This window comes from Oncorhynchus nerka, linkage group LG8 (genome assembly GCF_034236695.1).
Source record: "Oncorhynchus nerka isolate Pitt River linkage group LG8, Oner_Uvic_2.0, whole genome shotgun sequence".
NCBI classification, from domain to species: Eukaryota; Metazoa; Chordata; class Actinopteri; order Salmoniformes; family Salmonidae; genus Oncorhynchus; species Oncorhynchus nerka.
The window spans coordinates 56,346,258-56,372,910 of NC_088403.1; the positions used below are offsets into that span (position 1 = coordinate 56,346,258).

At 43.3% G+C, this 26,653-nt stretch overlaps 1 protein-coding gene across 1 annotated transcript in view; it reads right to left on the minus strand.

Moving 5' to 3' along the window:
- LOC115133629 (neurexin-2-like) overlaps window positions 1–26,653 on the minus strand; it is a 566,883-nt gene that overhangs the window by 448,185 nt on the left and 92,045 nt on the right. Inside the window, exons 9-10 of the mRNA XM_065021929.1 lie at window positions 23,785–23,958; window positions 7,783–7,902 (exon numbers count right to left, since the gene is read on the minus strand). Coding sequence (XP_064878001.1) covers window positions 7,783–7,902; window positions 23,785–23,958 — 294 coding nt within the window. The remainder of the gene's footprint in view (window positions 1–7,782; window positions 7,903–23,784; window positions 23,959–26,653) is intronic.

The following is a 26,653-nucleotide window of genomic DNA, read 5'->3' on the forward strand; positions in this document are numbered from 1 at the left end:
GAGAGAGAGAGAGAGAGAGAGAGAGAGAGAGAGAGAGAGAGAGAGAGAGAGAGAGCGAGAGAGTGACATTCTTCTAAGGTCCCTTCAGGTACACTACATATACAAAAGTATGTGGACACCCCTTCAAATTAGTGGATTCGGTTATTTCAGCCACACCCGTTGCTGACAGGTGTATGAAATCGAACACACAGCCATGCAACAGACATCAGCAGTAGAATGGCCTTACTGAAGACCTCAGTGACTTTCAACGTGGCACCATCATAGGATGCCACCTTTCCAACAAGTCAGTTCATCAAATGTCTGCCCTGCTAGAGCTGTCCCCGGTCAAGTCAAAGTGATGTTATTGTGAAGTGGAAACGTCTAGGAACAACAACGGCTCACCCGCAAAGTGTGGGCCACACAAGTTCACAGAACGGGACCGGCGAGTGCTGAAGAGGATACCACGTAAAAATGGTCTGTCCTCAGTTGCAACACTCACTATTGAGTTCCAAAATGACCCAGGAAGCAACATCAGCAAAATAACTGTTTTTTTGGGAGCTTCGTGAAATGGGTTTCTATGGCCGAGCAGCCGCACACAAACCTAAGATCACCACACACAATGCCAAGAGTTGGCTGGAGTGGTGTAAAGCTCGCCTCCATTGGACTCTGGAGCAGTGGAAACGCTTCACCATCTGGAAGTCCGACAGACAAATCTGGGTTTGGCGGATGCTAGAGCAACGCTACCTGCCCCAATACATAGAACCAACTGTAAAGTTTGGTGGAGGAGGAATAATGATCTGGGGCTGTTTCTCATGGTTTGGGCTCGGCAGCTTAGTTCCAGTGAAGGGAAATATTAATGCTTCAGTATACAATGACATTATAGATGATTCTGTGCTTCCAACCTTGTGGCAACAGTTATACTTTGTGGCAACAATATTAACAGGCCCTTTCCTGTTTCAGCACGACAATTCCCCCGTGCACAGAGCGAGGTCCATACAGAAATGGTTTGTCGAGATTGGTGTGGACAAACTTGACTGGCCTGCACAGAGCCCTGACCTCAATCCCATCAAACACCTTTTGGATGAATTGGAACGCCGACTGCGAGTCAGGCTTAATCGCCCAACCTCACAAATTGTTTATTTAACCTTTATTTAACTAGGCAAGTCAGTAAAGAACAAATTCTTATTTACAATGACGGCCTAGGAACAGTGGGTTAACTGCCTTGTTCAGGGGTAGAACAACAGATTTTTACCTTGTCAGCTCGGGGATTCGATATAACAACCTTTCGGTTACTGGCTCAACGCTCTAACCACTAGGCTACCAGCCACCCTAATGCTCTTGTAGCTGAATGGAAGCAAGTCCCCGCAGCAATGTTCCAACATCTAGTGGAAAGCCTTCCCAGAAGAGTGGAGGCTGTTGTAGCAGCAATGTTCCAACATCTAGTGGAAATCTTCCCAGAAGAGTGGAGGCTGTTATAGCAGCAATGTTCCAACATCTAGTGGAAAGCCTTCCCAGAAGAGTGGAGGCTGTTGTAGCAGCAATGTTCCAACATCTAGTGGAAAGCCTTCCCAGAAGAGTGGAGGCTGTTATAGCAGCAAAGGGGGGACCAACTCCATATTAATGCCCAGGATTTTGGAATGAGATGTTCGTCAAGCAGTGGTGTCGTTCTGGTGAGGAGGGTTTCTTTTCTTTATCAGATCAGGGATTCTGGGGGGACGTTTTTTTTCTGCTTTCTGTACACTGTGTCTCACGACCCTGTCTACTAATGTCTTCAGCATTTACTTTAAGATAAGATGGACACAGGCAAGACAATTATCTCGTCGCTCTGGAGCCAGAGAGTTTCCAGCCTGTGTTTTCCATGTTAAAGTTGTGTTGAACAGAGTACAGCTGCCAAGGTTCAGGCTCGACGTTCAAATTACAGAGAGAAGAGACATCTGACCCCTCAAATGAATCTCTCTTTCATTTCAGTCTTCTCAGGAGCAGATTGGCCACTTTCAGAGACGTCCCAGTTTGGTAGAGGGGGCTGAGACCCAGTGATGATCAGTCAACGATTCCTGTCAGCGAGGCGTGATGCTACATGCATCTCAATAATCAGCTCTGATGAAGACTGCTGAGAGTTAGAGAGAATGATGCTGCTGCTGCTGGTTGGTGAGAGTTATGGCTGTTAAAGGGCTGGTACTACCAATCTATTTCCTATAGACCATAAAGCCTACAATATTAGCCTAGCTAGAACATGGACTGACTGACTGATTGACAGGACTGACTCTGGGCATATACACTTACCGCATTGCAAACTACATCACGACTCCACTCTCCCTAATAATCTTCTGCAACAGCAGGCTTACCATGATAATACCACAGAGTTTCTAAACCCAAAGGCGCAACATCGCGAAGCTTCTGGGAACGCTTGCGAAACAGACCAAGCAGACCAGACCGCGGTTTGAGATGTTAATTAGAGAAGTGAAAAATTCTTCCTTAGTTGTTAATTTTTTCGAAATCTAAAGACACAACCTAGATTGGAGCCCATGTCTTAAGCAGTTGAACTTGTTTTTACTCCAACCTCATGAAAGTGACAAACTGACACCTTTACATTGTTGTCAAAAACAACGCAGTTCAGTGCGACCGTTAGACCCGATGATGACGTGTGAGCTTAGCTTGCCAACAAGTGTGATCTGGGATTTCTATTGGAGAAGCAGTTTTAGCTATCTACATACAGTCTTTGATGATACCATAGAAGAAGAAGAGGGAGAGATGAAGGAGAGAGAGGAGGGAGGGAGGGAGGGAGTAGGAGGGAGGGAGATGGAGGAGAGAGAGGAGGGAGGGAGGGAGGGAGGGAGGGAGGGAGGGAGGGAGGGAGGGAGGGAGAAGAGTGTGTCTGAGAACTGCTGTGTTGCTGACCGACAAGCATGCCCTATGTGTTAGATGGCACGAAGCACCAGCAGCCGGCTATATTCGAACAACGCACCATGCAACTGAAGACACACACACACAGAGTATTCTCTGTTCAGACTTTCGCTGAATAGAACAGAAAAAGGAGCAATCAAATCATTGGGCAGCTGCAAAACAAAGGGATCCCCTTAACTCCAGTGACTAACAAGGCCGGACGTGTCATTTCTTACAAATACAGCGTACACCCTCTGAGAACCATGGAGAAAAACATGTGAAGGACGACATGAGCAGACGCAGCATCTGGTTAGCACGATGTGGCATAGACATGTACACACACGCGCAACCACGCACACACACACACGCACATGCACGCACGCACACGCACGCACGCGCGCGCGCACACACACACACACACACGCACGCACGCACACGCACGCACGCACGCACGCACGCACACACACGCACGCACGCACGCACGCACACACACACACACACACACACGTGCACACCCACACACATGCACACCCATGCGCACAGAACGCTGAAACCTAAGCCACACATTGCATGCACTTCCACAGCGGTGCATTCTGACTTAGTTACTGAGGAATACTGTGGAATACCAAGTGCTCCATTTATACACTATGCAGAAAAATGGACCAGTGCACCCGACAATGGCTCGGAATAACAAAGACTTTCACACAGAATGTGTATGTACGCGTGCGATACCCAGTTTCCTTTGTTTCTCTCCTTCCCACACACTCATCCAACAGAGATATCAGACGTCCACCTTCGCCAGCCTTTCCAGCTCAACATAGTGAACCCGTCACAGAGTGGGTCACTGGCAACAATACCACTCTACACAACAAAACAGAGAGCCTCTCCAAAAGGACATGTCTCCAAATATCCTCTGTGGATTGCCTTTGTTTCATTCTCAGTTGAGTTCATAGGATGGAACACGAGGAAAACTGGTGGAAAAATATGTATTTTCGACAAACAGATGAAGAGAAGTAAACAGGTGGTTCTCTGTCTTTGGTTCAGCGTCCGACAAGTAGCTGTCAATCAATCCTTCTCTCTGAAGTCTCCAATGGTCTTCCATTGTTCCTGTTATGAGGAAGCTATCATAAATCATGCAGATAGATACAAGAGGAAAACAGCAGTAGTCTCCAGTCTGGATTGTATGTGAGTTGTCTCATATATAGTATAAAACAATTATATTTTGCCATTTATTCAAATATAACTGCCAGAAATCCTTTCCCAGCTGTCTTAGCCCCAAAACTGAGTAACTCTGTAGTCAGACTTAAACGAGCAGAGCACGTAGAGTGCAAAAGTAAAATGTGAAAATATCACATCTCCTTCGCATTAGAAGAACTGCTGGAGGGCTTGGGCCTCAAGGACAGGCGTCAGAACAGCCCTTAGAACAGCTAACCTGGGCACTTCCCATTTATCGCCCACAGCCTCCACACGTCACACCATGTTATGTCCACCAGGGAACAAAGGTGTGTGAATCTTCAAAGAGACTTACCTTCAGATAGAATGTGACCAATCCCATGCCAGTAACGGCGTCAGCCTCCGTAGAGCTTATCATGCAATAAAGATGATTGGATTAATGAGGACATTGAAATGTCTAGCTGTGTTTTTGTCCAGCAGTCTTGTTTCTGTGGTAATTTAGTGGTTTGTGGGAAATAATATCAAAAACATCACTGTCAAATATTGTGTGGTAAATAGCCGACAACAGTCTCTCCCGGCAGTTTTCTAGTAAATTCATATGCCTCATCTGTGTTCATAATCGGTGAGTGGAGCAACAACGCTAGTTGACATCCAGGCTAGCGTAGGATTATAATTGAGTGCACTCTTGAAATGTAAAGATACTTTAGAAAAGAAGCCTCTTCTGCCCAAAGTAAGGAGTCGGAAACAACTGGATATATCTAGCTGTTAATCGGTCTCTCTACCAACCAAAACATGTGTGAGTGTTTTTCTGTGTGTCTTGCTCACCCCTTTCATGTGAGCGAGGCTCATCTCCTTTGTGGCCATCTGGCTATAGTGATAAAACACGCCGGGTGGAAGTCACACACACACACACACACACACACACACACACACACACACACACACACACACACACACACACACACACACACACACACACACACACACACACACACACACACACACACACACACACACACACACACACACACACACACACACACACACACACACACTGGCTTCCACAGTCAACATGGGGGCCTGGACGGAGGACCACAAAGAGCAGGCCAGGGAGAATCAATATGTTAATTTAAGACTGGAATTAAAAAAAGGCCTGAAATCCTTCCATTCTTTAAGCTTCTTTGAGGAGAATTCTATTGATTTTCATATCTCTTTTTAGGGGTGGTGGGTGGATGCGTGTGGAAGGTGAGCAGTGAGGGGTCACGGTGTGTGTCTGAGCATGCGTGTGAGTGAGTGTTTGCCTGTCTCAGTATGTCACTGTGTTGGAGGGGCAGATAACATAATTGCTCATCTCTGACTGTGTATGTGATCAAGACTGCAGTCACATGTGTAGCTGTGCTTATGAGATGAATTTTATTCTCAGGTACATTTCAGCGAGCGTGCACGCTGCACTGCAGAATACTAAACACACTCCAATGGCAGAGCAACAGACCAAATATATAGTACCACACTGTTTGAGGAAAGGATTTGCGTGTGTGTGTGTGTGTGTGTGTGTGTGTGTGTGTGTGCGCATGCTTGTTTAAAGTAAATATAAAGGCACCTTTACTATAAAGGCACCTTAACATTAAACATAAAGGCCCTCTTAAACATAAAGGCACCTTTACTATAAAGGCACCTTAAGTATAAAGGCAGATTGAATATAATGGCACCTTTAAATATAAAGGCACCTTAAATAATAAGGCAAATTGAATATAAAGGCAGCTTAAATATAAATAAACCTTGAAAGTTATTCAAATGCTCAACACCTGCTCTTTTCTAAAGCATAACACATGTTATCAGTGAAAAAGCCTAGGGCGAATGCAGTAGAAGAATCATGAACTATTGAGAGTACATTGTAAACCACACACTGGTTCAGAGTAGTTACAGTACACTTCTAAACAGTCACTATTTTCAGATTCACAATGGTATGCATAGGCACAAAGAGTTGGAGAACGTCAGGGGCTCCACTCGTACACAGTCCTACCTTGCATTGGTGGAGAAAGGAAAATTCCTTGAAAAGTGACACATTACGTCTTCAAATCAATGTTACACAAGCCAAGAAAGCTGAAGAATAGACATCTTCAAATCAGATAACAAGACAGAATAGGAACTTGAATGTCACTGAGAACAAATATTATTCCAGTGAAAGAAACGGTAAAGGAGATGTTTTTGTCTCTGCTCAGAGACGGTGGTAAAAGGAAGTCTCTTCGGGCTTTTTAGAACGCTATGGAAGAAACAGACAGGAACACAACAGCAGCACACAGCACAACCATGCAGATAGTCAAGCTTATAAGTATATGGTCGGAGGAGAGAAGAGAAGTGAGACCTAGCCAGCAGCCAATAGCACTCTCAGTTTAATATATATCATAATATATGAAGGTGTCTGAGCCGACCTGAAAAATACCTTTCAGACATCAAACTTATACATCTCAAAATCAAATGTTAAGAAAAATAAAACCTGCTTTGCCCTTCAAAAGTGGCTGATTAATTGTTGAGAATGTTCCGCAACAGCACAAGCAATGGTCAGCAAACCAAAGGGATAGGGGCCTATTAGTGAGGCGCAGAGGTCCAGTGACCTAGTGTGCTGCGTCTCTGTTGGAAGCCGCTGATTGATGAAAGTCTACCATTAGACAGTCAGTAGAACTGGTTTAATCAGAAATAAATGACTCCCTCAGTGTGAGTCCTCACTCTTCAGTCACCGGTTAGGTCATTTTAGCTCTACACTATAGAGGATACCATTAGACAAGGTAATGTCAGTGTCGATATTCTCTTGGTTAGGCGGATGGCGAATAGACTTTGTAGTCGGTATGAAACATTGGTTTTACTGGGTGCTACGTCAGGTGGTAGCAATTGCTATAGAACGAGCTTGATCTCTAGGAGATATTATGGTTGTTGGTAAACGTGTAGAGACTTTGGGGATGGCTGCTGGAGGGATTGCTCTCTCTCTCTACCCACACACACACACACATACACACACACACACACACACACACACACACACACACGCACATGTTCACCACTCTCGTTGGCCGCTTCTGGGCATCTCAGCCGACCTCAGCACCACAAACACCAATCTCTCCAATCTTTAAAAATAAATCTGGATATTAAACTCACTAATAGCCCCACTGACACTTTGCTGAGCTAGGAGAGCATAGGCATCGGCGTGCCTCTCTTCCCCTCTCCTCCAATTATTCTACCCTCAAACTCATCACAGGCAAGATAAGAGGAGGTCAATATTAACTCCTTAATAAGCTAACAAAGTAAACCCCCTGCTCTATAAACCTTGGACCGTATCTCTCTGGCCGTGTTCTAGATGAATTTAGTCTGTGGGGGATATGGATAGAATGCTAACTCACTCCAAATGAGCCTCTCATACTAACAAGCGTTCATATCTTAATGTGTCCACTAGGGAGGCGCCAGAGAGCTATCAAACACAGACCCAAAAGATACTTCAAACCAAACACGACATACTGTATATTACCTGCAACTGAAAGTAGTCTATACCCATTTATAAACTGGGTAGTTTGAGCCCTGAATGCTGATTCCTTGTTGCGTTGTGCCTAAGAACAGCCCTTAGCCGTGGTATATTGGCCATATGCCACAACCCCTAGGGGCTTATTGCTTAAATACAACCAGCCCACTCTACACAACACTTACACAACCTACACACAACATTCACACAACCCAGCACGGCGATGTTGTACTCACGGTCGCTACAGAAGGAGCCTCCATAGGACGTCATGGTGCAGTCGCAGGAGAAGCCCTCCCACTGCTGGAGACACACCCCCTGATTGTAGCAGGAGTCCTCCGTACAGGTGGTGCTAGGTCCTGGGGGGATTGGATGGAGAACAAGGTCATTGTACAACACACAACACTCACCCATTTGTTGTATGTCAATCTATGTGAGGACATTGGAAAATAACTGTAATTATAAATCCTAAGGCTTTCATAAATCCTAAGGCTCAGGCAACATTCGCACTGAGCTAAAGGGAAGAGCTGCCTCTTTCAATGTGCGGAACTCTAACCCGGAAGCTCATAAAAAATCCTGCTATGCCCTCCGGCGAACCATCAAACAGGAAAAGTGTCAATACAGGGCTAAGATTGAATCGTACTACACCGGCACCGACCCTCGTCTTGTGTGGCAGGGCTTGCAAACATTTACAGACTACAAAGGGAAGCACAGCCGCGAGCTGCCCAGTGACAAGAGCCTACCAGACGAACTAAATCACTACTATGCTCGCTTCGAGGCAAGCAACACAGAGGCATGCATGAGAGCATCAGCTGTTCCGGACTAATGTGTGATCACACTCTCCATAGCCGACGTGAGTAAGACCTTTAAACAGGTCAACATTCACAAGGCTTCGGGGCCAGACGGATTACCTGGATGTGTTCTCCGGGCATGTGCTGACTAACTGGCAGGTGTCTTCACCGACATTTTCAACATGTCCCTGATTGAGTCTGTAATACCAACATGTTTCAAGCAGACCACCATAATCCCTGTGCCCAAGAAGGGCAACCTGCCTAAACACCCGTAGAACTCACGTCCGTAGCCATGAAGTGCTTTGAAAGGCTGGTAATGGCTCACATCAACACCATTATCCCAGAAACCCTGGACCCACTCCAATTTGCATACTGCCCAAACAGATCCACAGATGATGCAATCTCTATTGCACTACACTGCCCTTTCCCACCTGGACAAAGAAACACCTACATGAGAATGCTATTCATTGACTACATCTCAGCGTTCAACACCATAGTACCCTCAAAGCTCATCACTAAGCTAAGGATCCTGGGACTAAACACCTCGCTCTTCAACTGGATCCTGGACTTCCTGACGGGCCACCCCCAGGTGGCGAGGGTAGGTAGCAACACATCTGCCACGCTGATCCTCAACACTGGAGCCCCTGAAGGGTGCGTGCTCAGTCCCCTCCTGTACTCCCCGTTCACCCACGACTGTGTGGCCAGGCACGACTCCAACACCATCATTAAGTTTGCGGATGACACAACAGTGGTAGTGCCTGATCACCGACAATGACGAGACAGAAAAACGATTGTGCCAGAATAACAACCTATCCCTCAACGTAACCAAGACTAAGGAGATGATTGTGGACTACAGGAAACAGAGGAACGAGCACGCCCCCGTTCTCGTAGAGGAGCAGGTTGAGAGCTTCAAGTTCCTTGGTGTCCACATCACCAACAAACCCTTAATTGTCGAAACACACCAAGACAGTCATGAAGAGGGCACGACAAAGCCTATTCCCCCTCAGGAAACTAAAAAGATTTTGCATGGGACTTCAGATCCTCAAAAGGTTCCACAGCTGCAACATCGAGAGCATCCTGACTGGTTGCATCACTGCCTGGTACGGCAACTGCTTGGCCTCCGACCGCAAGGCACTACAGAGGGTAGTGCGTACGGCCCAGTACATCACTGGGCATAAGCTGCCGCCATCCAGGACCTCTACACCAGGAGGTGTCAGAGAAAGGCCCTAAAAAATTGTCCAAGTCCCCAGCCACCCCAGTCATAGACTGTTCTCTCTACAACCGCATGGCAAGTGGTACCGGAGCGCCAAGTCTAGGACCAAAAGGCTTCTCAACAGTCTTTACGCCAAAGCCATAAGACTCCTGAACAGGTAATCAAATGGCTACCCAAACTATTTGCATTATGTGCCTCCCCCCACCCCCTCTTTTACGCTACTGCTACTCTCTGTTTTTCTTATACGCATAGTCACTTTAACTATACACTCATGTACATACTACCTCAACTAGCCCGACTAACCGGTGCCCCCGCACATTGGCTACCCGGACTATCTGCATTGTGTCCCGCCACCCCCCACCCGCCAACCTCTTTTTTACGCTACTGCTACTCTCTGTTTATCATATACGCATAGTCACTTTAACCATACCTACATGTACTGTACATACTACCTCAATCAGCCCGACTAACCGCTGCCTGTATATAGCCTCTCTACTGTATATAGCCTCTCTACTGTATGTAGCCTCTCTACTGTATATAACCTCCCTACTGTATATAGCCTCTCTACTGTATATAGCCTCTCTACTGTATATAGCCTCTCTACTGTATATAGCCTCTCTACTGTATAGCCTCTCTACTGTATATAGCCTCTCTACTGTATACTCTACTGTATACAGCCTCTCTACTATATAAGCCTCTCTACTGTATATAGCCTCTCTACTGTATATAGCCTCTCTACTGTATATAGCCTCTCTACTGTATATAGCCTCTCTACTGTATATAGCCTCTCTACTGTATATAGCCTCTCTACTGCATATTGCCTCGCTACTGCATATAGCCTCTCTACTGTATACAGCCTCTCTACTGTATACAGCCTCTCTACTGTATACAGCCTCTCTACTGTATATAGCCTCTCTAATGTATATAGCCTCTCTACTGTATACAGCCTCTCTACTGTATATAGCCTCTCTACTGTATATACTGTATATAGCCTCTCTACTGTATATAGCCTGTATATATAGCCTCTCTACTGTATATAGCCTCTCTACTGTATATAGCCTCTCTACTGTATATAGCCTCTCTACTGTATATAGCCTCTCTACTGTATATAGCCTCTCTACTGTATACAGCCTCTCTACTGTATATAGCCTCTCTACTGTATACAGCCTCTCTACTGTATATAGCCTCTCTACTGTATATAGCCTCTCTACTGTATGTATATAGCCTCTCTACTGTATACTGTATAGCCTCTCTACTGTATATAGCCTCTCTACTGTATATAGCCTCTCTACTGTATATAGCCTCTCTACTGTATATAGCCTCTCTACTGTATACAGCCTCTCTACTGTATATAGCCTCTCTACTGTATACAGCCTCTCTACTGTATATATAGCCTATCTACTGTATATAGCCTCTCTACTGTATACAGCCTCTCTACTGTATATATAGCCTCTCTACTGTATATAGCCTCTCTACTGTATATAGCCTCTCTACTGTATACAGCCTCTCTACTGTATACAGCCTCTCTACTGTATATAGCCTCTCTACTGTATATAGCCTCTCTACTGTATATAGCCTCTCTACTGTATACAGCCTCTCTACTGTACTGTATATAGCCTCTCTACTGTATATAGCCTCTCTACTGTATACTACTGTATATAGCCTCTCTACTGTATATAGCCTCTCTGTATATAGCCTCTCTACTGTATATAGCCTCTCTACTATATAGCCTCTCTACTGTATACAGCCTCTCTACTGTATACAGCCTCTCTACTGTATATAGCCTCTCTACTGTATAGCCTCTCTACTGTATATAGCCTCTCTACTGTATATAGCCTCTCTACTGTATACAGCCTCTCTACTGTATATAGCCTCTCTACTGTATATAGCCTCTCTACTGTATACAGCCTCTCTACTGTATATAGCCTAACTACTGTATACAGCCTCTCTACTGTATACAGCCTCTCTACTGTATATAGCCTCTCTACTGTATATAGCCTCTCTACTGCATATAGCCTCTCTACTGTATACAGCCTCTCTACTGTATATAGCCTCTCTACTGTATACAGCCTCTCTACTGTATATAGCCTCTCTACTGTATATAGCCTCTCTACTGTATACAGCCTCTCTACTGTATACAGCCTAACTACTGTATACAGCCTCTCTACTGTATATAGCCTCTCTACTGTATATCTCTACTGTATATAGCCTCTCTACTGTATATAGCCTCTCTACTGCATATAGCCTCTCTACTGTATACAGCCTCTCTACTGTATACAGCCTCTCTACTGCCTCTCTACTGTATAGCCTCTCTACTGTATATAGCCTCTCTACTGTATATAGCCTCTCTACTGTATACAGCCTCTCTACTGTATATAGCCTCTCTACTGTATATAGCCTCTCTACTGTATATAGCCTCTCTACTGTATACAGCCTCTCTACTGTATATAGCCTCTCTACTGTATATAGCCTCTCTACTGTATACAGCCTCTCTACTGTATATAGCCTCTCTACTGTATACAGCCTCTCTACTGTATACAGCCTCTCTACTGTATATAGCCTCTCTACTGCCTCTATATAGCCTCTCTACTGTATATAGCCTCTCTACTGTATATAGCCTCTCTACTGTATATAGCCTCTCTACTGTATACAGCCTCTCTACTGTATATAGCCTAACTACTGTATATAGCAGCCTCTCTACTGTATATAGCCTCTCTACTGTATATAGCCTCTCTACTGTATATAGCCTCTCTACTGCATATAGCCTCTCTACTGTATACAGCCTCTCTACTGTATATAGCCTCTCTACTGTATATAGCATATAGCCTCTCTACTGTATATAGCCTCTCTACTGTATATAGCCTCTCTACTGTATATAGCTGTATACAGCCTCTCTACTGTATATAGCCTCTCTACTGTATATAGCCTCTCTACTGTATATAGCCTCTCTACTGTATACCTCCTGTATATAGCCTCTACTGTATATAGCCTCTCTACTGTATATAGCCTCTCTACTGTATACAGCCTCTCTACTGTATATAGCCTCCTCTCTACTGTATATAGCCTCTCTACTGTATATAGCCTCTCTACTGTATACAGCCTCTCTACTGTATACAGCCTCTCTACTGTATATAGCCTCTCTACTGCATATGTATATAGCCTCTCTACTGTATATAGCCTCTCTCTGTATACAGCCTCTCTACTGTATATAGCCTCTCTACTGTATATAGCCTCTCTACTGCCTCTCTACTGTATACAGCCTCTCTACTGTATATAGCCTCTCTACTGTATATAGCCTCTCTACTGTATATAGCCTCTCTACTGTATATAGCCTCTCTACTGTATATACAGCCTCTCTACTGTATACAGCCCTCTCTACTGTATATAGCCTCTCTACTGTATATAGCCTCTCTACTGTATATAGCCTCTCTACTGTATATAGCCTCTCTACTGTATATAGCCTCTCTACTGTATATAGCCTCTCTACTGTAGCCTATATAGCCTCTCTACTGTATATAGCCTCTCTGTATATAGCTGTATATAGCCTCTCTACTGTATACAGCCTCTCTACTGTATATAGCCTCTCTACTGTATATAGCCTCTCTACTGTATATAGCCTCTCTATATATAGCCTCTCTACTGTATATAGCCTCTCTACTGTATATAGCCTCTCTACTGTATACTGTATATAGCCTCTCTACTGTATATAGCCTCTCTACTCTACTGTATATAGCCTCTCTACTGTATATAGCCTCTCTACTGTATATAGCCTCTCTACTGTATATAGCCTCTCTACTGTATATAGCCTCTGTATATAGCCTCTCTGTGTATACAGCCTCTCTACTGTATATAGCCTCTCTACTGTATATAGCCTCTCTACTGTATATAGCCTCTCTACTGTATATAGCCTCTCTACTGTATACAGCCTCTCTACTGTATACAGCCTCTCTACTGTATATAGCAGCCTCTCTACTGTATATAGCCTCTACTGTATATAGCCTCTCTATGTATAGCCTCTCTACTGTATATAGCCTCTCTACTGTATAGCAGCCTGTATACAGCCTCTACTGTATATAGCCTCTCTACTGTATATAGCCTCTCTACTGTATATAGCCTCTCTACTGTATACAGCCTCTCTACTGTATATAGCCTCTCTGTATATAGCCTCTCTACTGTATATAGCCTCTCTACTGTATACAGCCTCTCTACTGTATACAGCCTCTCTACTGTATATAGCCTCTCTACTGTATATAGCCTCTCTACTGTATATAGCCTCTCTACTGTATACAGCCTCTCTACTGTATATAGCCTCTCTACTGTATATAGCCTCTCTACTGTATATAGCCTCTCTACTGTATATAGCCTCTCTACTGTATATAGCCTCTCTACTGTATATAGCCTCTCTACTGTATATAGCCTCTCTACTGTATATACTGTATATAGCCTCTCTACTGTATATAGCCTCTCTACTGTATATAGCCTCTCTACTGCATATAGCCTCTCTACTGTATATAGCCTCTATACTGTATATAGCCTCTCTACTGTATATAGCCTCTCTACTGTATACAGCCTCTCTACTGTATATAACCTCTCTACTGTATATAGCCTCTATAGCTCTCTACTGTATATAGCCTCTCTACTGTATACAGCCTCTCTACTGTATATAGCCTCTCTACTGTATATAGCCTCTCTACTGTATATATCCTCTACTACTAGCCTCTCTATATAGCCTCTCTACTGTATATAGTCTCTCTACTGTATATAGCCTCTCTACTGTATACAGCCTCTCTACTGTATATAGCCTCTCTACTCTATATAGCCTCTCTACTGTATACAGCCTCTCTACTGTATATAGCCTCTCTACTGTATATAGCCTCTCTACTGTATATAGCCTCTCTACTGTATATAGCCTCTCTACTGTATATAGCCTCTCTACTGTATATAGCCTCTCTACTGTATATAGCCTCTCTACTGTATATAGCCTCTCTGTATACAGCCTCTACTACTGTATATAGCCTCTCTACTGTATATAGCCTCTCTGTATATAGCCTCTCTATATATAGCCTCTCTACTGTATATAGCCTCTCTACTGTATATAGCCTCTCTACTGTATATAGCCTCTCTACTGTATACAGCCTCTCTACTGTATATAGCCTCTCTACTGCATATAGCCTCGCTACTGCATATAGCCTCTCTACTGTATACAGCCTCTCTACTGTATACAGCCTCTCTACTGTATACAGCCTCTGTACTGTATATAGCCTCTCTACTGTATATAGCCTCTCTACTGTATATAGCCTCTCTACTGTATATAGCCTCTCTACTGTATATAGCCTCGCTACTGTATAATAGCCTCTCTACTGTATATAGCCTCTCTACTGTATATAGCCTCTCTACTGTATATAGCCTCTCTACTGTATACAGCCTCTCTACTGTATATAGCCTCTCTACTGTATACAGCCTCTCTACTGTATATAGCCTCTCTACTGTATATAGCCTCTCTACTGTATATAGCCTCTCTACTGTATAATAGCCTCTCTACTGTATATAGCCTCTCTACTGTATATAGCTGTATAATATAGCCTCTCTACTGTATATAGCCTCTCTACTGTACTGTATATAGCCTCTCTACTGTATATAGACCTCTACTGTATACAGCCTCTCTACTGTATATAGCCTCTCTACTGTATATAGCCTGTATACAGCTACTGTATACAGCCTCTCTACTGTATACAGCCTCTCTACTGTATATAGCCTCTCTACTGTATATAGCCTCTCTACTGTATACAGCCTCTCTACTGTATATAGCCTCTCTACTGTATATAGCCTCTCTACTGTATATAGCCTCTCTACTGTATATAGCCTCTCTACTGTATATAGCCTCTCTACTGTATATAGCCTCTCTACTGTATACAGCCTCTCTACTGTATATAGCCTCTCTACTGTATATAGCCTCTCTACTGTATACAGCCTCTCTACTGTATATAGCCTACTGTATATAGCTCTACTGTATACAGCCTCTCTACTGTATATAGCCTCTCTACTGTATATAGCCTCTCTACTGTATATAGCCTCTACTGTATATAGCCTCTCTACTGTATATAGCCTCTCTACTGTATATAGCCTCTCTACTGTATATAGCCTCTCTACTGTATATAGCCTCTCTACTGTATATAGCCTCTCTACTGTATATAGCCTCTCTACTGTATATAGCCTCTCTACTGTATACAGCCTCTCTACTGTATATAGCCTCTCTACTGTATCTAGCCTCTCTACTGTATATAACCTCTCTACTGTATATAGCCTCTCTACTGTATATAGCCTCTCTACTGTATATAGCCTCTCTACTGTATACAGCCTCTCTACTGTATATAGCCTCTCTACTGTATATAGCCTCTCTACTGTATATAGCCTCTCTACTGTATACAGCCTCTCTGTATGTAGCCTCTCTACTGTATAGCCTCTCTACTGTATATAGCCTCTCTACTGTATATAGCCTCTCTACTGTATATAGCCTCTCTACTGCATATAGCCTCTCTACTGTATATAGCCTCTCTACTGTATATAGCCTCTCTACTGTATATAGCCTCTCTACTGTATATAGCCTCTCTACTGTATATAGCCTCTCTACTGTATATAGCCTCTCTACTGTATATAGTCTCTCTACTGTATATAGCCTCTCTACTGTATATAGCCTCTCTACTGTATATAGTCTCTCTACTGTATATAGCCTCTCTACTGTATATAACCTCTCTACTGTATATATCCTCTCTACTGTATATAGTCTCTCTACTGTATATATCCTCTCTACTGTATATAGCCTCTCTACTGTATATAGCCTCTACTGTATATAGTCTCTCTACTGTATATAGCCTCTCTACTGTATATAGCCTCTACTGTATATAGTCTCTCTACTGTATATAGCCTCTCTACTGTATATAGCCTCTCTACTGTATATAGCCTCTCTACTGTATATAGCCTCTACTGTATATAGCCTCTACTGTATATAGCCTCTCTACTGTATATAGCCTCTACTGTATATAGCCTCTACTGTATATAGCCTCTCTACTGTATATAGCCTCTCTACTGTATATAGCCTCTCTACTGTATATAGCCTCTCTACTGTATATAGCCTCTACTGTATATAGCCTCTCTACTGTATATAGCCTCTCTACTGTATATAGCCTCTCTACTGTATATATCCTCTCTACTGTATATAGCCTCTCTACTGTATATAGCCTCTCTACTGTATATAGCCTCTCTACTGTATATAGCCTCTACTGTATATAGCCTCTACTGTATATAGTCTCTCTACTGTATATAGCCTCTCTACTGTATATAGCCTCTCTACTGTATATAGCCTCGCTAATGTTTTTTAATATTTTTTTACAGCTGTTTTTATTTCTTTACTTATCTATTGTTCACCTAATATATATTTTTTACTTAAAAATTGCTTTGTTGGTTAAAGCCTGAAAGTAAGCATTTCACTGCAAGGTTATATTCGGCGCACGTGACAAATACACTTTGATTTGATTTGAAGATGTCAATATATACATCTATACTGCTTTTTGTCAATGTGGGCAAACTGTAATCCTCTGTAGGGTACTCAAGGGGAACAGGTTCAATACATGTAATGTATGTCACTCTGGAGAAGAGCGTCTGCTACTAAAATGTCAAATGTAATGACATAAAGACCTGTTTATGTCAATATGGGAATATAGGGGACTAACTGTAATCATATCCATAACATTGGCTATTTGGTCCATTCTGATTTAATCAAGGTTGGTCAAAAAATCTTAAAGATGAATTGAATATTTATTCTGGGTTTAAACCTGAATTCCAGGCAGTCATTTAACTGGGAGTCATATTAGTTGATTTGAATGTTGAAAGAGTGGGGAAGGTTCGGGTCGAACCGAGTTGAAAGAGAAAGGGGACTTAACAATGACATGGATGGCTGTGCTCATTAAAATTCTCCAATTAGAAAAAGCAACTATTGTAATTTCTCAGCGGAGTTCCCGAGCACATGAGAGTGATAAGTGAATTGCATGTTAGCCAGGAGGTATTCAAAACAACTGTGCCTCTGTTATCAAACCCATTAATACCTGCTGATGCTTCAGATTACCAATGACCCATAGAAAACCATAGCTGGATAATTAACAGGTAGACCTTCCATGTCACTTGCATTTGGTATGTGATTAAAAAAAACAAGTCATGAAAGCTTAATTTATTATTCAACAGGCAAATAGGTTTTTAATTAAATCATAAGCATGACTTAGATTATAGTTTTTTTTGTTCAATGGCCGGCGCTCTAAAAATAAGTTATTTAAGATGATCAATTAATAGAAGGTTGATCTTTTGGACAGAAAAGTGACAGACCATTTAGGGAGAACTAACTTATTACGAAGTCAATTAGTCAAATACACTTACAAAGCATGCACAGTCATTTATTTCAAAACATAAACAAAACATGTTACACGTCTTAAGAGCAGACCAATTAAGCCAAAACTTTGAAATGTATAAGAGCGCAGGTCATGTCCTCAATGTTATTCCAAAATGGCCACTTTAAATGAGATGTCGTCATTTTATCACTTCATGTTTTAATTGCCCACTGCTGTGATTACTCCATCCATCAGGTCTTAATACATGAACCCGAGAGTCTCTAATTAAACCTGTTGCTATAATTATTAATGAAGTCAATCACAATATTATCACAGTGTTACACACTATTGATCAGCTGCTGCAACAACAACAACCATGGTGTATGGTTTAGAATTTAGTTTCCAACCTTTTGAGTAAGAGGTTGTAAACTTGTCATTGAGATGCCTGGTATTTGGTGTGAGCAGTGGAGTTGTAAACTTGTCATTGAGATGCCTGGTATTTGGTGTGAGCAGTGGAGTTGTAAACTTGTCATTGAGATGCCTGGTATTTGGTGTGAGCAGTGGAGTTGTAAACTTGTCATTGAGATGCCTGGTATTTGGTGTGAGCAGTGGAGTTGTAAACTTGTCATTGAGATGCCTGGTATTTGGTGTGAGGTGTGACAGTGGAGTTGTAAACTTGTCATTGAGATGCCTGGTATTTGGTGTGAGCAGTGGAGTTGTAAACTTGTCATTGAGATGCCTGGTATTTGGTGTGAGCAGTGGAGTTGTAAACTTGTCATTGAGATGCCTGGTATTTGATGTGAGCAGTGGAGTTGTAAACTTGTCATTGAGATGCCTGGTATTTGGTGTGAGCAGTGGAGTTGTAAACTTGTCATTGAGATGCCTGGTATTTGGTGTGAGCAGTGGAGTTGTAAACTTGTCATTGAGATGCCTGGTATTTGATGTGAGCAGTGGAGTTGTAAACTTGTCATAAAAAATACACTATGCAGTGCATTCGTAAAATATTCAGACCTCTTGACTTTTTCCACATTAGGTTACTTTACAGTCGTATTCTAAAATGGAATAAATTGTTCCCCCCCCTCATCAATCTACACACAATAACCCATAACGACAAAGCAAAAACTTTTTTTTTTTTGCAAATGTATGAAATAAAAACAACTGAAATATCACATTTAAATACGTATTCAGACGCTTTACTCAGTACTTTGTTGAAGCACCTTGGGCAGCGATTACAGCCTCCAGTCTTCATGGGTATGACGCTACAAGCTTGGCACACCTGTATTTGGGGAGATTCTCCCATTCTTCTCTGCAGATCCTCTCAAGCTCTGTCAGGTTGGATGGGGAGCGTCGCAGCACAGCTATTTTCAGGTATTTTCAGAGTTGTTCGATCGGATTCAAGTCCGGGCTCTGGCTGGGTCACTCAGCTCAGTTTGTCCGGGCAGCCAGCTCTAGGTAGAGTCTTGCTGGTTCCAAACGTCTTCATTTGAAGAAGGATGCAGGCCACTGTGTTCTTGGGGACCTTCAATGCTGCAGAATTGTTTTGCTACCCTTCCCCAGATCTGTGCCTCGACACAATCCTGTCTCTGAGCTGGACAATTCCTTCAACCTCATGGATTGGTTTTTGCTCTGACATGCACTGCCAACTGTGGGACCTTATATAGACAGGTGTGTGTGCCTTTCCAAATCATGTCCTATCAATTGAATTTACCACAGGTGGACTCCAATCAGGTTGTAGAAACATCTCAATGATGATCAATGGAAACCAGATGATCCTGAGCTCAAATTCGAGTCTCATAGCAAAGGGTCTGAGTACTTATGTAAATAAGGTATTCGTGTGATAACCTGTTTTAGCGTTGTAATTATGCGGTGTCCACAAATGTGGAAAAAGTCAAGGGGTCTGAATACTTTCCGAATGCACTGTATGGCCAAATGTTTCTGGACACCCTACAAATTCATGGATTAGGCTATTTCAGCCACACCCGTTGCTGACAGGTATACAAAATGGAGCACACAGCTATGCAATCTCTATAGACAAACATTGGCAGTAGAAAAGCCTCACTGAAGAGCTCAGTGACTTTCAACATGGCACCGTCATAGGATGCCACCTTTCCAACAAGTCAGTTCGTCAAATTTCTGCCCTGTTAGAGCTGCCCTGGTCAACTGTAAGGGCTGTTATTTTGAAATGGAAATGTTTAAGAGAAACAACAGCTCAGACGCAAAGTGGTAGACCACACAAGCTCACAGAACGGGACCGCCGAGTGCTAAAAATCGCCTGTCGTCGTTTGCCTCTGGAAGGTCAGCACAGGAACTGTTGGTCGGTAGCTTCATGAAATGTGTTTCCATTGCCACACACAAGCCTAAGATCATCATTCAATGCTAAAAGTCGGCTGGAGAGGTGTAAAGCTCGCCGCCATTGGAAATGCGTTCTCTGGAGTGATCCCGCTTTACCATCTGGCAGTCCGACAGATGAATCTGAGTTTGGCGGATGCCAGAAGAACGTTACCCGCCCCAATACATAGAACCAACTGTAAGGCCCCTTAGTTTCAGTGAAGGGTAATCTTAGCGCTACAGCATACATTGACGTTCTAGACCATTCTGTGCTTCCAACATTGTGACAACAGTTTGGGGAAGGCCCTTTCCTGTTTCTGCATAACAACGCCCCCATGCAAAAAGCAAGGTCCATGCAGAAATGGTTTGTCGAGATTGTTGTGTGGAAGAACTTGACTGGCCTCAACCCCTTCGAACACCTTAGGGATGAATTGGAACGCCGACTGCGAGCCAGATCTAATCGCCCAACATCAGTGCCCGACCTCACTAATGCTATGGTGGCTGAATGGAAGCAAGTCCCCGCAGCAATGTTCCAACATATAGTGGAAAGCCTTCCCAGAAGAGTGGAAGCTGTTATAGCAGCAAAGAGGGGGCCAACTCCATATTAATGCCCATGATTTTGGAATGAGATGTTTGACGTTCCACATACTTTTGGTCATGTAGTGTACACCCTTCTGTTAAAAGCTGTAGCTCTGTCTTATTAAAGGAGCTGGATGACTGAGCAGCATATTAGCTGCGAGGGCACTAACAATCTTGTTGTGTAACACACCTGAACACTGACATGACTACTGTACCTGGAGCTAACAGCTGGAGAGAGAATGAGACATCTGGGTACCTCCAACTCCCCCTTCTTCCACTTCCACATTCTCTCTCCCCCCTCTCTCTTTCTTTCTTTCTCCCTCCCTCCCTCCCTCCCTCCCTCTCTCTCTCTCTCTCCCCCCTCCCCCCCTCTCTCTCCCTCCCTCCCCCCCCCTCTCTCTCTCTCTCTTCCTCTCTCTCTCTCTCTCTCTCCCCCCCTTCCCTCTCTCCGTCTCCCTGTCTCTTTTCCGTTTCCCTCACCATGCCTCTCCATTTCTCCCTCCCTCCCCTCTCCCTTCCTCCCTCCTCACTCCCTTCCTCTTGCCCTCCATCTCTTCCACCTCTGTCTGCCTCTCGAATCCCAGACGTGAGTCAGCAACTCAGCATAGTTAGGAACACAGTGTGAATAGTCGTTCTCTGCTCCCGCTGTTGTAGGAAGGGATCAGTGGAGTCAGGCAGCTACAGGAGAACAAGGTGCCCCTGCCGACATACAGGTCAGATGGGCTGACTACTGTTAGAATGTCCATGACATACAGTATAGTTCAGTTGGGGATCTGTGTGTGCTTTTGTCAACTCCTATGTAATTTGTTGTCTTATTGTCGTGCCATAGCCCTAGATGTTTGCCATGACAACGGAAGAACAACCCAGTCTGCCACAAGGAAAAACTATGAGTAGTAATTTTCATTTTTGAAATGATTTATATTTAAACTTTTGATGCTAAACTATATTTTAGCAATTACTTTGGATACTTAAGTATACTGTATTTAAAACTAATACTTTTTTCCATTTTTACTCAAGTATTATTTTACTGGGTAATTTTCACTTTTACTTGAATCATTTTCTATTAAGGTATCTACTTTAACTCAAGTATGACAATTAGGTACTTTTTCAATCACTGATTACCTCTTACTACCAGCCATTTGAGAGTTCAGGGGAGTAGATGTGATAGCCTAATGCAGTTTTAGATATCTGTTAAGAAGGACGTAATTGCAACGTATAACTTTAGGCAGGTAATAAGCCAGGCTGGCTGGCAGAGGTGGCTGTGTTCACATTTAGACACCAAGCGGTGCCGGGACCTCTGGGAAATCAGTGGCGCTCTCTTGAAGACACACGCCACAGACAGTATGAACACCGCTGCCGTTACAGCCTGCAGGCGTCACAAACACAATTAACTAGCCGCCAGAGAGCCGCCAAAACACTGGTGACGTCACCCAGTCCAGCGTCCCGCTGCCAAAAAGCTGAGCCCCTTCCAAATGGAGGATTGATGAATCTATGCTACAGTGAGCGCTGCAGGGTGGTTAAGATTAGCTACCGACAATAACATTAGAGGCAGAGATACCTCCCGTAGGTTTTATGGTGCAATAGACTGGATATACAGTGGAGAGGAGACTGTAAAGAATGCTCTGGGCACTGAGTCTTAGGGTGGGGTCTAACTGTATATTCTGGGTATTACTGCCGAAGAAGGAGCTATGAGTTACTGCAGGAGTCCAACTTCAGAAGCTCTTGTATATGATAAGACTGGGAAGAAAACAGGTGGGATGTTAAAGACTGATGAGGCTGCCTGGGTGAATGCCAAATGTGTACGTGTGTGTGTGTGTGTGTGTGTGTGTGTGTGTGTGTGTGTGTGTGTGTGTGCGTGCGTGCGTGCGTGCGTGCATGCGTGCGTGTGTGTGTGTGGAGGAATTAATGCACCTATTATCTTAGCCGGGGTATAAAAGGAAAGGGTGATACCTAGTAAAGAACGTGGGGATGGAGGTCGGAGAATTTAGACTTTTTCCAAACACCTGCAATCTAGAGCCATAATCATCTTGCATAATTCGATGTAAAAACAAAATGGTCTATTTTTCTGCGTAGGTTATCTAAGCATACCTCCTTATCGGTTCATTTGTCATTTTAATGAGAGTGTCATTCTGAATATACCGCAACTAACACACCGAGAATAATACATCCACATTACAACACCGTATGTGGGATCGAGACACACATCATCAATACAGGCACATATCATGGATTCAAAATGTCTACACAAATATCATGATATTATCACAAAGTGCCAGAATACATTAACACCGAGTATATTTCTACATATCTCGGCAAACCTCTTGTATCTTCCTGACTGGTGGTTCTTTTTATAAAGAAACTAAAATGCTTCTCTGCTAAAATATTGGTAAAAGATTGAAGTACATTTCGTTATTGCTTGCTTTTCTAAAGTCTACCAACCTTACCAGCAGACATGCCAGCTAAGATAGTTAGACAAGCTAGCTACACTAACTTGAATGATATCCTGAATTGGCTTCTTGGTAGCTACTTATGAGGTTGGGAGATTGGGAACCTCTCTAGCTGGCTAGCTAAAGCCAACGTCATAAAATTGTTAGGTGGCTAGTTTTACAGAGAAACAGCAAAACATTTCAACGTTATTTATTCATCAAGAAGGAATCATTAGGCTACATAGCTCATTTTCATTTACAAAGATTCGGACAATTCTGACTTTGTGGCTGTGGAATCTGACCAACTGTATATCTTTGCTCCGTGTTACAGGAAGGAACCACTTACTAGGAATAATACCGCTGACAGGTCTTTTTTTATAAAATAATCGGGAAAAATGTGAACTTCAAAATGAAGTTTAATAATGAATTTAACATCAGAATTGTAAAAAAAGAAACAGGACAAGTCTGAAGGGGGTACGTGCCCTTGCACACCCTATGACACCTCTGTGTGCGAGCGTCAACTCACCGTCGCAGCCTCGCTCCACCTGGCCCATCCTGTGGAGGGCGTCTGCGATCAGGTCTGGTAGTTTCCCGTTGAGGTCCACTGAGGCCAGGCATCCCTGGTACCCGTCCCGGGACGCGATCAGCTTGGGCAGACTGTTGTACATGCTCTTCCCTACGCCACCGATGTACAGCTCCCCTGGAGTGGACAACAACCAAACAGCAATATTAAAAAGCTGTCCAGCATTAATTCACACTTGCATTGTAGAATCTCCATGGTGAGATTTCTCAGGATGATGACAAGAACCGTATATTACATGGCAAGTCTAACTGTATGTGTGGTCTTCCATCACAAGTCTAACTGTATGTGTGGTCTTCCATCACAAGTCTTACTGTATGTGTGGTCTTCCATCACAAGTCTAACTGTATGTGTGGTCTTCCATCACAAGTCTTAATGTATGTGTGGTCTTCCATCACAAGCCTTACTGTATGTGTGGTCTTCCATCACAAGTCTAACTGTATGTGTGGTCTTCCATCACAAGCCTTACTGTATGTGTGGTCTTCCATCACAAGTCTAACTGTATGTGTGGTCTTCCATCACAAGTCTAACTGTATGTGTGGTCTTCCATCACAAGTCTAACTGTATGTGTGGTCTTCCATCACAAGTCTAACTGTATGTGTGGTCTTCCATCACAAGCCGTATTGTATGTGTGGTCTTCCATCACAAGTCTTACTGTATGTGTGGTCTTCCATCACAAGTCAAGTTCAAGATTCAGGGTAATTTTACAGGTGAATGTTACTGGCCTGAAGGAAGAAATTATCAGCCCAATAATAAAACTGACAGAGAGAGTTTGCACTTGCAAAAACTGTCATGTTATTGCATCTGATTCTTGAGTGTTTCATGTGCTGGCAGCTGGCTGAAAAAGTTGGCTATACTTAAGAAATAAGGCACGAGGGGGTGTGGTATATGGTCAATATACCACGGCTAACGGCTGTGTCCAGGCACTCCGCGATGTGTTGTGCAAAAGAACAGCCCTTAGCCGTGGTATATTGGCCATATGCCACAAACCCCCGAGGTGCCTTATTGCTATTATAAACTGGTAGCCAACGTAATTACCCAGTCTGATATACCACAGCTGTCAGACAATCAGCATTCAGGGCTTGAACCACCCAGTTTATAATTGACTATAGAACTGAAGAAATGTAATGGGCATTTGAAGCCTAATTGACTGTGTAGAAACCACAATGAAAAACATAATGTAAATCTCAACAATGGTGTTGTTGGCTCAATATTTCAAATTGAATGTGAATTCTGCTTCTGAAGGTAACGCAAATGTGTAGTCTAGTAGCTTTGCATCAAACAGAGTCAGCACATAAAGATGGCCTCATGAAGGTGAAATTCACACTATTTTTGGTGGCTGAATTTAAACCTGGGCTTCTGCCTAACTGAAATACAAACAAATTAAAAATAATACAATTTATGCTTCAGCCATAATTAGAATTGAAAACTATTTCCTAACCACCATACAACACCAAAGACATAAATAATATGATTTATTTTCTGTCTTTGCTGTTGTATTCTGATATTTCACTGACAACAATCAGGTTGAAGGAGAGCAGCGCACGCCGAATCACTTCCCACCTACGAGAAAAAGAAAATCACATTGTAGGATTTTAATAAATGTATTTGCAAATGAAGTATTTGGTCAAGAACAAAAGTTTATCTCAATACTTTGTTATATACCCTTTGTTGGCAATGACAGAGGTCAAACGTTTTCTGTAAGTCTTCACAAGTTTTTCACACACTGTTGCTGGTATTTTGGCCCATTCCTCCATGCAGATCTCCTCTAGAGCAGTGATGTTTTGGGGCTGTTGCTGGGCAACACAGACTTTCAACTCCCTCCAAAGATTTTCTATGGGGTTGAGATCTGGAGACTGGCTAGGCCACTCCAGGACCTTGAAATGCTTCTTACGAAGCCACTCCTTCATTGCCCGGGCGGTGTGTTTGGGATCATTGTCATGCTGAAAGACCCAGCCACGTTTCATCTTCAATGCCCTTGCTGATGGAAGGAGGTTTTCACTCAAAATCTCACAATACATGGCCCCATTCATTCTTTCCTTTACACGGATCAGTCGTCCTGGTCCCATTGCAGATAAACAGCCCCAAAGCATGATGTTTCCACCCCCATGCTTCACAGTAGGTATGGTGTTCTTTGGATGCAAATCAGCATTCTTTGTCCTCCAAACACGACAAGTTGAGTTTTTACCAAAAAGTTATATTTTGGTTTCATCTGACTATATGACATTCTCCAAATCTTCTTCTGGATCATCCAAATGCTCTCTAGCAAATCTCAGACGGGCCTGGACATGTACTGGCTTAAGCAGGGGGACACATCTGGCACTGCAGGATTTGAGTCGTGTGTTACTGATGGTAGGCTTTGTTACTTTGGTCCCAGCTCTCTGCAGGTCATTCACTAGGTCCCCCGTGTGGTTCTGGGATTTTTGCTCACCGTTCTTGTGATCATTTTGACCCCACGGGGTGAGATCTTGCGTGGAGCCCCAGATTGAGGGAGATTATCAGTGGTCTTGTATGTCTTCCATTTCCTAATAATTGCTCCCACAGTTGATTTCTTCAAACCAAGCTGCTTACCTATTGCAGATTCAGTCTTCCCAGCCTGGTGCAGGTCTACAATTTTGTTTCTGGTGTCATTTGACAGCTCTTTGGTCTTGGCCATAGTGGAGTTTGGAGTGTGACTGTTTGAGGTTGTGGACAGGTGTCTTTTATACTGATAACAAGTTCAAACAGGTGCCATTAATACAGGTTACGAGTGGAGGACAGAGGAGCCTCTTAAAGAAGAAGTTACAGGTCTGTGAGAGCCAGAAATCTTGCTTGT